General features: G+C 41.9%; 1 protein-coding gene across 6 annotated transcripts in view; it reads right to left on the minus strand.

The window, feature by feature from the left end:
* The window catches only part of ABHD18 (abhydrolase domain containing 18), a 40,773-nt gene that overhangs the window by 17,085 nt on the left and 11,342 nt on the right, over positions 1–12,346 (minus strand). For 4 of the 6 annotated variants that reach the window (XM_089777998.1, XM_089777997.1, XM_089778000.1 and 1 more), the window contains 6 exons: positions 11,119–11,227; positions 7,462–7,546; positions 6,725–6,825; positions 3,767–3,845; positions 3,596–3,682; positions 1,240–1,265 (listed from right to left, as the gene is read on the minus strand). In XM_089777998.1, the coding sequence (XP_089634124.1) occupies positions 1,240–1,265; positions 3,596–3,682; positions 3,767–3,845; positions 6,725–6,825; positions 7,462–7,546; positions 11,119–11,210 (470 nt within the window). In that variant the 5' untranslated portion in view covers positions 11,211–11,227. The remainder of the gene's footprint in view (positions 1–1,239; positions 1,266–3,595; positions 3,683–3,766; positions 3,846–6,724; positions 6,826–7,461; positions 7,547–11,118; positions 11,228–12,346) is intronic. The other 2 variants (XM_089778001.1, XM_089778002.1) reach the window with 1 other exon arrangement.

Genomic DNA, 12,346 nt, shown 5'->3' on the forward strand with positions numbered 1-12,346 from the left:
ACTGAAATGTGCACATTGCCATTTAGGACAACCGAATATTTGCCCGTTATCTACAAGATGGAAGTATTACTCTATCAAGTTGGGGAGCTGTGACTGGCGCACAAAATTTACATAGTGGAGGTAAGATTTTTTTTTTTAAATACGTTCTTGTTTCTCTGGAGGTGAATTACTACGCCAATAATTGAAAGATCACTAACTATTTTCCAGCACTGTACCTCTCTGGGATATTTTATTATGATTTTAAAAATGACGAATATCACCAAAACAATTACCTTTTTAAAAATCATCATAAAAAAAAACTTTCCCAAAATAACTGAAGATAATGAATTAGGATTACTGTATTTAATTACTCAGATCCATACACTAAATATACTACAGCAACTATTTTTGAAGCCACTCAAGGTGTTTTTTGTTGCTTTTCCACTTTCACTTCTCTCAAATGGTATAATCCTTAATTAGCTTTTAAATTAGAAGACAATTACATCAGCCACTTTCACAAGTTAAACATGAAGCACTATTGAAAGGATAGTAGTTTAAAAACAAATTATTTTCCTCTTCTTTTTGGAAATAGCTAAGGAAGCAGAATTAAACGAGTCATACATATTTAATCGTTTTATAACTACAATGCAGATGCAAGGTCAGTTGCCTAATTTATATGCTAGCACTTGCAAACATAAAAGCCAACTTTTTTTAAAATTTATCTTTTAAATAAAGTACCTAATGTTAGGCTTCTAAGTCTGGATTTAGGCAATGAACATATGACGATTTTCAAAGATGCTGGGCACTCTGCAACTCCCACAAGCTTGAGTTCCAGGGTAATCAGTATTTTTGAAAATCTAGTCATCTATTCAGTTACCTAATTGTAGACACTTAAACACTGACCAAAAATTATTTCTTTAAAAGACACCCAATGGTGCACAGAAACATAAGCTAGTGCAGAATCTGCACAAGAGCAAAACAAACTAATAAAATGCATTGCTTTTTGCTTGCACCCCTGCTAATGTGGTTAAAAAAAAAGTCCATCTACTTTGAGTGGAAGGTGTAAAGTTAGTCCTTTAAGCATCAAAACTCTACAAAGTAGTCAACAAAGTGTCTAACTTCACGTAAACAAGGTATAGCTAAGACAAGTTTGCCACTATTTATAACAAGTTATCAAGGTTTCTATGTTTTGTGTGTCTTCTTAAAAATCCAGCATCTTAAGGACAAAAGATAGCTGAGAGAAATAATCCTAATACTTACATTTGGTCCTTAGGTTTTCTGCAGCCATGTAAATATTCAGGTTAAAGAAAATAAACATATATGCATGCATTTTCTAGGCATCACTACATAAAATAAGAAATTAGCTCTTACATTTAAATTTTGAGACAAATAAATGACCTATGTCAGCAGTAAAGTGATTAATTCAGTTCTGTCAATTACTCAGTTACATAGTTTGATTAGTACTAAATAAAATGAAGTATATATTGTTAGCCAGGCAAGGGGCTACTCCAGCTCCATAGGGCCCATCACGGACAGGGGCTGTTCCAGCTGGCTAGCCAGAGCAATCTCTGTCCATGGCATGCCTGGCTCGTGTCATGCCTGGCCCGGTCAGAGCCTGTAGTGAAACCCTCCCCAGGAATGGGACTGTAGCTCTTGCCTACTCCAGGAGGCATAAGGGATCTGTCAAAAAAGGCTCTCTCTCTCTACAGATCCCCCTCTAGACTGCCGCTTTTTGCCAACAAAGTGCTAAGTCGGCAAAACGCGGTGGCCATTTTTATGCAAATTAGGCATGGGATATTTAAATCCCTGCCTCATTTGCTATGTTGACCTGACTAATCTGCATCCCTCTGCCAACAGAGGGATGTAGTCTAGACATACCCCAAGTGCCCCCTTACTTGAATTACTTGCTTACCCAGTCATAATATGCAAGAACACTATTGAAAAATTGCTTACTGTCTCATTTTTTACCGTAACTACAGAATAAACTGGAATATAAATAATGTAACTTCACTGTATAGGATATTTAGCAGTATAAACAAGTCACTGTCCGTATGCAATTTTTGTATGTACAGGCAGTCCCCGACTTACGCGGATCCGACTTATGTCGGATCCGCACTTATGAACGGGGCTTTTCTCGCCCTGGAACTCACGGGTGGTGGGTCGCCACCCGTGTCCTCCGGGGCGAGAAAGGCTTCTCCCGGTCTCCCTGGTCTGCTGGGGGGGGGGTCCAGCAAAGCTGCTGGACCCCCGCAGCAGACCAGGGGGACAGGAGCAAAGCCTTGGAGCACGCCCGCAGCGGGACAGCCCAGGCGTGCTTGGGCTGTCCCGCTGCGGGCGTGCTCCGCGGCTTTGCTCCCCGTCTCCCTGGTCTGCAGGGAGACGGGGAGCAAAGCCTTGGAGCACGCCCACAGCGGGACAGCCCAGGCGCGCTCCACGGCTTTGCTCTCCGTCTCCCTGGTCTGCAGGGAGACGGGGAGCAAAGCCTTGGAGCATGCCCGCAGCGGGACAGCCCAGGTGTGCGTCGGCTGTCCCGCTGCGGGCGTGCTCCAAGGCTTTGCTCCCCATCTCCCTGGTCTGACCAGCAGACCAGGGAGATGGGGAGCAAAGCCTCGGAGCATGCCAGCAGTGGGTCAGCCACGGCGCGCCTGGACTGTCCCGCTGCCCGCGTGCTCTGCGGCTTTGCTCCGCGTCTCCCAGGTCAGCAGACCAGGGAGACGGAGCAAAGCTGTGGAGAACTTGGGCGGTCCCACCACCCCCGTCTCCCTGGTCTGCTAGGGGGCGGGGGGGGGGGGGGGTGCAGCTCGTGTCCCCCCCCCCCCCCCCCCCCCCCCCCAGCAGACCAGGCTTTTCTTGCCTACCCCTGGGGTAGAGCAGCTGGGGGCTGCCGGGTTGGTCCCGCAGCGCCGCTCCGGACCAACCCGGCAGCACCCCAGCTGCTCTGCCCCAGGCGTCCTGATTCAGCCGCTGCTGGTCAGTTTCAGCAGCAGCTGAATCAGGACGCCTGGGGCAGAGCAGCTGGGATGCTGCTGGGTTGTTCCAGTAGCGCCGAGGAGCCGCGCTACTGGAGTAACCCAGCAGCACCCCAGCTGCTCTGCCCCAGGCATCCCCAAGTCAGCCGCTGCTGAAACTGACCAGCGGCTGACTACAGGAAACCCGAGGCAGAGTTGCTCTGCCCCAGGCTTCCTGGAATCAGCCGCTGATCAGTTTCAGCAGCAGCTGACTTGGGGACGCCTGGGGTTCTTAAGTTGAATCTGTATGTAAGTCAGAACTGGCGTCCAGATTCAGCCGCGGTTGAAACCGATCAGTTTCAGCAGCGGCTGACGCCAGTTCCGACTTACATACAGATTCAACTTAAGAACAAACCTACAGGCCCTATCTTGTACGTAACCCGGGGACTGCCTGTACTGAATTCACTAGTGCTTTTTATACAGCCTATTGTAAAACTAGGCAAATATATAGATGAGTTGATATACCTCTGAAAGACCACTGTGTACTCCTGGTTGACAACCACTCATATATGCAGCCTGTATCGTTTTGATAAAAATGTTCTTCTATTTTCCTACTCTTAGTTAGCGCTTTGAGACATGTTCAAGAGTTTTGTTTTAAACAAAAGGATATAGTAAGGGTTTTCTAACAAAAGTGAAGCCATGCAGGCCTCTTTGATCATTGGGCGGGCCATGAGTGTACGTCTTCTCCAGTAGTACTAAAGATTGAAACAAGAGTACGGTTAAAAGATTACTGTTAAAACTTCAATTTTTCATTAATGCTTTCAAGTTTATATACTTACATGATCTCCAGTGCCTGCTAGATGAATGCACACAGGTTTGTATTTGCTGTTCCATCTCTTGGGTAGTATGAATTGAAACCTATCAAAAGCACATTATTTAAGATAGCAAAGTAATAAAGCAAGATATTCATATACCCTGAATAAACACTTGTTACATACTCAGACTAACTGCCATGAATCTAGCAACATAATTTTTTTCATGAATGCAATTAAAAACACATCAAAAAGTTGTTTTCACTTTCAGAAAGTCACAAGCACCAAGAAAGCAAGTAATAAGCTAAAGATCACAGTCCAAATGAGATTACCACTTCATTATTGAATTCTAAACTTTATCGAATTGAGAAATGGAGACCAAGGTTAGGCAAGTCTGGTTAGATCCCTAACAAATACTTCTATTTGGGAGAAATGGAAATGGAAAATTAAGAAGTAACAGTAAAGTTGGTTTTTTTTAAAAAAACAGCTAACAAGTGTTTGATAATACCAAACAGTTTTCTACACCCTCCTCTCCCCATCATTCAGTTTCTTCAGTTACTTCTTGCTGACCCTAAGCTTCTCTCAGTCTAGTTGTGACCTATGAAAGCAAACCTGTTTAATTACTAATACTTCATCACAAGAGGTGTCCTGTGCAATAAAAAATGGCTTGTTTATGGAAACAATCATGAATAACCAGCTAAACTAACCAAATTAGAAGAACACACAGAGTCCACTACAGTGTTGCTTTTCCACACATGAAGACTACTTAAAGGTCAAAAATAACTTTTATTAATGCATTTATTCTGATATTACGAGCTTGAAAGAAAAGCAACTTGTCTTTATTTTACCTAGTATATTTTAGAACTTTAATAGCTCCTATAACTTACCTAACCACTACATGGAAGTTATTAATAAATTGCATTTTCAATTGTGGTATGAGTCAGGCCCAGAATGTTAAGAAATGGCTCCATTTATACCCAACAAAGAGTAAAAAAAATATGGTATGGATGCCGATTAATCATTTTTTGAATAGTATCTTCAGGGAAGGTAAGCTGTAACAATAAACCAAAATGTATTGGCTGGTTACATATGTTGATGTCATGACATCAAGGCCTACCTATCAGACTGAGGTCAATTTTTATGCCCAAAGCAAAGCTTAAAAAACTTAAGACTTCTGCTTGCAAGAAGCCAATTCAAAAATAATGTTCTCCACGGTACTTCTAAAGCAAGGCTCAGTAGACTACTGGTGAGAACATTAGTATATCACCACTAATCAACTGCTTAAGTGTGTATGTGTAGTAAGACTTCATCTAGAGGACTATGTTTGGTTTCTTAATCAAAAACATGAGAAATTCCATGTACAGTAAAACTCCATTATTCCAGCATCTGATGGTCCGGCACCATCAGGAACCCAGAAGTGCTCCGGGCGGCCGGACCATTGGAGCTGCTCTGCCCCTGGCTTCCCCGATTCAGCTGCTGCTGAAACTGACCAGCGGCTGAATTGGGGAAGCCGGGGGCAAAGCAGCCGGAGTGCTGCCGGTAGGTCCCGTAGTGCTGCCTCTCGGCGCTGCAGAACCAACCCGGCAGCACCCCAGCTGTCCCCGATTCAGCCGCCGCTGAAACTGACCAGCAGCTAACTCCAGGAAGCCCAGGGCAGAGCAGCTCTGCCTCGGGCTTCCCGGAGTCAGCCGCTGGTCAGTTTCAGTGGTGGCTGACTTGGGGACGCCGGGGGCAGAGCAGCTGGGGTGCTGCCAGGTTGGTCCGATAGCGCCACCCTTTGGCGCTTTGGGACCAACCCAGCAGCACCCCAGTTGCTCTGCCCCAGGCGCCGCCAAGAGCAAATGAGGTGCTGCTGGGTTGATCTCGCAGCACAAAGGGGCGGCGCTACCGGACCAACCCGGCAGTACCCCAGCTGCTCTGCCACAGGTGTCCCAATTCAGCTGCTGCTGAAACTGACCAGCAGGAGCTCAATCGAGGACACCTGGGGCAGAGCTGGACTATCAGAAGGGGGGGCTATAAGGGGTCTGGAGTGGCATCCCCCCCCACCACCCTAGACCCCTCATAGCCCCCGCTTCCGATAGTCCATCATATCTGATAATCCAGCACCCCCTGGGTCCTAAAGGTGCCGGATTATCGGAAGTTTACTGTGTAAAATACACTGAAGTTAACAAATTGCGTGCATACATATGTGGTTAAATTCCGATGGTAAGTACAGTAAGTTAGTAAATATGGATCGTTGCTTAGGAAAATAATCCATTTTTTTCCTTCAGCTACAGAAATGAGAAAGTATTTTCTTGAGTAAACTGCTGGCCTTTACAAAAATTAATAGTTGCCAGGGAACTGCAGTCCTCAATATTGTATATGTGATGTGAGTTGTGTACTCCTAAAAAAATAAAAAGTAATTTTTAAAAAGAAAGAAATCAGTCTGAAAACATTACTTAATGTTGTGGCATATTGACAAAGGCCACAATCCAGATCAAAGCTGTTACTACTTTTGCTTATATATGAATCATTCCCTTTCCCCCTTTACAAAGGAGGTAGTTAAGAACAGACCATAGTTGTGTTAGAATTCTATCTTTCCTGCATCATAACTAGTTATCAAAATGTTCCATTAATTTGAACTTTACGAAAGGAACGTGTCAAACTTTCTAAAGGGATTACATTTCCATTTTCAGAATTAAGCCACCTCTTAGGACAAATCACATTTTGCTAGTGGCACCTCCAATTTAGAATAAGCTAATCTAGAAAAGAAACCATTCATCCAAGGATCAAATAATCATAAGAACTACAGGTGCTGTCATTCTGATCTGAAAAATACTTAGATGTTTTAATAGAGACCCCAGTTTCACCATTTTTAAATAAAATTGAAAATTCTGATTGTAGGTGTAATACCAAATATAGTGTAAGTAATTTTTGTAGTATAGATTTGTTTAATTTCTCTATGGAGCTAGTTTCAGAACCAAATTGTTATTTCTCTTCCCTTACCTTGCTATGATGGATTCAGCTGGCAGGATATTGGGAATGTAGTGAATCAAAGGGGAAATGAAATGTCCGTTAAGTATTTTACAGTCTGATTGCTCCTCAATCTGAAGAGAGAAATAAAAGTTAAAAATTTATGACCAACATATTTTATATGCACTGAAGGCTGAACATTAATATATGGGTTTCTAGACTGGAATTAAATTTTAGCACAAAAATCCACAGTTTTCAAAGTGTAATTCTTGTACCCAAATGCCATTCCAGACCCCGCATCTCCTTCTGAACCCCAATCTCCCTGCGCCAGCCTGCAGCTCCCTCCTACACCCAAGCTTCATCCCAAATCCTGCACCCCATCCATTAATATAATAGAAATGTGCAGCCTGTAACAATTTCCCAAAATTTTGTGGAGTAGACCCCCTGTGAAAATTATTGCACATCCCTGCTCTGGAATTTTTAAATGTTACCCCTCAGTCAGACAAAGGCACTATTAGCAACTCCCACCCCAAATGCTTATCAGGTTCCTTCTGCTACTCTGTTAGCCCATGATCATGCCCTGAATTCTAATTCTAAAAAGCAATACATGCTGTACTGAAATTAGGCTGAACCAAAAATATCGGTAAAACCTACAGTTCACATTGCACCAAACCTCTCTAATATAGACAGCTTTCATTCCACTTCATCTGTAAATAAGAGTACTAAAATTATGTTTACACCTGCTACTTTTTTTCTTTTCTTTTGAATACCTTGTCAATGAACACTGGATAATCTCTTGAAACCAGCTTCTGGCATTTTTCCCTGTTTCCAATAATCTTTCTGAATTCAAATATTCTGTTAAAAAGCAAGATACAGAAGAAATGCAGGAAGGTTTTTTTTTGTTAAATATTTGTTTACATCAAAACCAGATGTCATGCTATTATCTGAATTAGTGCATTTTTCCTGTCCGAAAAAGGCAAAATTAAAGGAGACACAAAAACCAGGAAGTTTTTCATTAGAAACAAACTTCTCATTTCTGGGTAAAGCAGCTACTGATAGCTGTACAGTTTTACTTTCGCAGAAAAGGAATGGCTAGAATTGTTTTACTATACTACTTTATTTTGCTAAGTTTTTAAAGCATTACTTAAATCTTATTTTTTTTAAAAGAGGTATAAACTTTTGAATTCAGTCTAGCTCAGATTAAGGCATGACCATTACAGGTGCATGCCTAGAATGCTAGGTCCTGGAGTCATGAGTTTAAACTAGACTCTCATCATTCATTTAAAAAAAAAAATTAGTCCTCGTTGTTGAAATGAAATACTTGCAAGTGTGGCATGCAAGATTCCCTCTACACTGTCAACTTCACATTGACATCCCTACTTTCAACTCCTCATATTCTTGTCAATATCTGTTGGTGAATTGGGGTACACAATTCCAGTTCAGAAAGCAGTATTTGTCCAGGATTGCAAGGTAATGAACAATTAACACTTATAGGATGGCTGAAGAATATGATCTCCAAACAAAGAGATCAACCAACATTTTAGAATTTTTATCCCTGGGATATGCTTTATGTGGCTCCTATTGTTTGGACAGTGACTAGGATCAAAGAGTGAAGAGTAAGATAGTTAAAGAGGTGATCGGACACTGCCTATTTTATTAGCTGTAAGCACCAAGAAGTCAGGAGTACAAAGGTCTCTAACAGTTTCCATTAAAGGAAAAAGGTACCAACTCCATAGGTTTTCCTGAATTGGAGCATGCATAGAAAAAAAAGGGGGGGGGGGGGTACGTAGCATCCATCTGCAGCCAGCTCCCGACTCCTTGAGTACCTCCCATATGTTGGTAGCCCTGCCAATCAATTCCTCCCATTCTCTCACATTGCCACTGGCCTGCCACTATCAGCTGTTCTGTGGCATCTGGCGAGGGAATGGGAAGAGTTGATTGTCCTGGGGGAGAGGTAAAGGGGGTGAGGTGGGGTGGGGTGGGGTGTGCTTGGTGAAAAGGGAGGAAATTGGTGGAAAGAGGTGGAGCGGGGGCACAGAGACACAGAGCAGGCAGGGAGGCTTAGGAGAAGAGACTGGGTGGGGAGAGGACCTGAGGAACCCCTGGGACCCAGAGGAAGCTGGTGCCTGTGCATTAAACTGTTATTTATTGGCACTAACAATTTATTGAGACTTGGCGAGTGCAAATATGGAGAAGTTTGTAGGACTACTTTTGCACTATACTGACTGGGATTTCCAAGGTGACAGTTATCATCCTAAGAACTTCATGAAGATCCAGCAGTCTGGTTTGAAGCTACAATGGTTCACCGAAGAGGACAAAAATCATTGTCATAACATGTTGGGCTTCTGTCTCCTGAAAGTCATCTTGTTCATCTTCTGCATCAGGTTCATAATCTAGCAGATGAGTGAGATTTAGAAGGGAAAGATGACCTTGCTCTAGTTACCTGAGAGGCAAATGGAGTCTTGCCTGTAGGATGCAGCCCATATTAGACTCAAAGGCCATGAATGCATGAGGTTCTGGAAGAAGTGCAAGCCGTGATAGATGCTGTGCACTATCCCTGTCCCTGTAATCCCTCATGTGGGTTTCTGAATGCTCTTTCAGACAGGTAAGGCTCATAAAGATCCAGGAACCAAAGCAGATAGATGAAGCGGATCTCTTAAGTGCTTGATTAGGACTAGGAGGCTCCTGAGCTAGTGGTTCTGGGTTTCTTAGAAGATGACAGATATGGAAATTCAGGTTAGTCCAGAGCTGTCAACTCTGACTCTTATGATTTGTGTAGGTACTGTAAAGAGAGGCTCCAGTGGTAAAGACCCGGCAAGAAAAATTATCAGTATCATCATCAAGTTGGTATGAAATATGTCAGTGCCAAGGTTTTCATTACCAGAGACCGAATATGTTTTCACTGCTTATCCAGAGAAGTCTGACAGACATTCCTGAAGCTGACTTCAGTGTCAGTTATTTGGATGGTTGGTAACAGGTAGTGGGCACATCAATGGCTATTGAAAAGCGTGCCAAGGTCAATGGGACTCAATCTGGCTCTTGAACTCCCTCCTAGGGTGATCTGTTTGGAACTAGAGAGGGAAATCTATCTCTCTCATCATGATGCATCAGCGTTCATTCCTTCAGGCCTCTCTCGTCAGAGGACTGGGCTGCAGTGAAGGATGGTTTGGCTGACTTTGTAGTAGAGGAATGGCCTATACGCAAAGGCAGAGATGGCAGTTCTTTCCCAGTCACAGGAGAGACGAATGAACTGGAAAGCAACTGAGTCTACCACTATCCTTTATGCTCTTGGCTAGACAGTGCTGCAGAGTGCATAGTCCCAACAGACATTGTAATGCAAAGGGACTCACATGCATTAGATGCAAGTGCACCTGAAGTGGTATATGTTGGCAATCCATTTAAAGAAGCCTAGACTTTGGAATTAACCATGATAATCCTTAAAATACCCTGAAATAGAACTATCAAAGGTAAAAGCTATTAGAATTAATGCAATGCCAACTGATATGGAGGCTTCATTGTAGAAGGCACCAAGGGCTTATCTAGACTACGCAGAACGGTCGAAAGAGGATATGCAAATTCCGTGGGCATTTGCATATCTTCTTCCAATTGCACTTTCGAAAATGGAAAAAAGGAGGTTTAGGCGGCTTTTCGACAAAGAGGGAGTTCGCCGAAAAAGCTGCGTCTTAATTACTTTCACTTTTGAAAGTGCGATCGGAAGAAGATATGCAAATTCCCACAGAATTTGCATATCTACTTTCGACTGTACTCTGTAGTCTAGATGAGACTCTTAAGACAGACAAACCGTGCCCCAGCAAAATCAAATACTAAATAGTACAGCTTGTTGAAAAATTTCTACAAGACTTTTTTCCATGTAAAAAATGTGTTATATAATTGAAAGTAAAATTTTCTGAGAGAATGTGTTAATTTTGAAAGTTTCATTTAAAAAAATTAGAATCAGAATTTTGATCTCAAAATCATTTATGTTCTAATTTTTTTTGCTTTGACATCTTTAATTTTTATAATAGTCAAACAAAATTAAATATTATGATTTACCCAAAACAAAATGTTTCCAACAATTTGGTTTGCCGGAAATTTTGAAATTTGATTTTTGTTTGAATTTGCACAACTCTACTAAACAGATGATTCAGACAGACTGTTGGGGGAAAAGAGTAACCTATCAAACTTTACAGTACACATGAACATAAGAACATATATGGTTTTACGGTATTGTATAATTTTCCCTTACCATAAAATAGTTCAGTGTATAAAAATGCATTAATTTAAAAATTAAAATGTATTTAGTTTCTGAAGTCTCATTAGTCCTTTAGTGAAAAACATTTATTTGTTCATAGTCTTTAAAATAAATGTACTTAGACTAACAGTATGAAATATTCTATTATTTTATATTTGTGCAGAAAAATAATCACCTTTTCAGATCATCTGGTCTTCCCCATCCTCGGATGAAAAGTTTAGTGAGGAGAAGCCGTCGGTACAGAACATCCAGTTTGCTTACACCCATTAGCAGCAAGCTAACATCTGAATGAAGAAAATAGAAGAGAGGCGGTCTTAAGTAGGTTGTTTTAGAAGAGAAGCACTTTTTTTTCTTCTCAGTCCAGAAGCAACCATAGCAAAGAAGCCCAACAAGGCACCAGAGTCCCTCTGAGAAAAAGTCAAATCCAAGTGGAGGGGGAACAAAGGCCAAAGAATCCAACTGATCATATTCTGAATACCTGCACAATCTCTAGAACAAATAAAGCACAACTTAGAAGAAAACCTTTCTACTCCTATTCAGTTCCTGAATTCTGCTCTTTTCTATAGAAAAACCTCAGAAATACATTTTGAAGTAACAATCTGTGATGCATCCTATTCTAAACTGAATTTGAAGTACAGGTACGGACCTTCAATTTTCAATGCTGAAAAAATTGAGTCATGTTCCAGCACTTAGATGTCAGCCTTTTTCACCTGTTCTAGTCTCTACTTATGACCAATTTGGGGGTCAAGACATTTTATTTAAGCAAGGGAAAGGGCAAATAAGTTATCTGAAACTTGTTAACCGTTTCTGTGCTTGTGTGATTGCAATGTTTTCTTTTAAATAAAATCAGATTTCCACTGAGTACACAACAGTAGTATCATTAGTTGATAAACCGTCAAGTGCTTCCAAAGCTTCCTTCGATTGTCTTTAAATCTTTCTTTGAGACCTTTACTGTATGATAGCTGGAAGTAAATGCACAGGGTTAGAGGCACTGTGTGGACTCACAAAACTTTCAATTCATATTTGTGCCATACCAATTCTAAGATATTCTCCAGGATAGAGCCAGTGTAATCGACCACAGGGAGTCTGTGGTCATCCTCTTCATTTCCTGCTAAGGGAGAGTTCTCCCCCAGCCACATCTAGGACTTATAAAGCTCCTGGACTCCACTCAGGCTCTTCATCTGAACAGATGGCCTAGAGAAGGGTGAGACTATCACCAACCATCTTCCTGAGAGTTCCATGAAATGTCAGTGGGAAGCTGGGGTATCCATCCTTGTTTTTCAACCATCATTAACATAGCTAGCCCGGGGGATTGAGTACTCATATCTCAGTTTATGAGGAATGTGGTTGAGAATAAGAATGTGATATGCCTGGGCTCATGTGTTAATCTTCATGGTTACACA

The sequence above is a fragment of the Pelodiscus sinensis genome, chromosome 4 (genome assembly GCF_052426305.1).
Source record: "Pelodiscus sinensis isolate ZL-2025 chromosome 4, ASM5242630v1, whole genome shotgun sequence".
Classification (NCBI taxonomy): Eukaryota; Metazoa; Chordata; order Testudines; family Trionychidae; genus Pelodiscus; species Pelodiscus sinensis.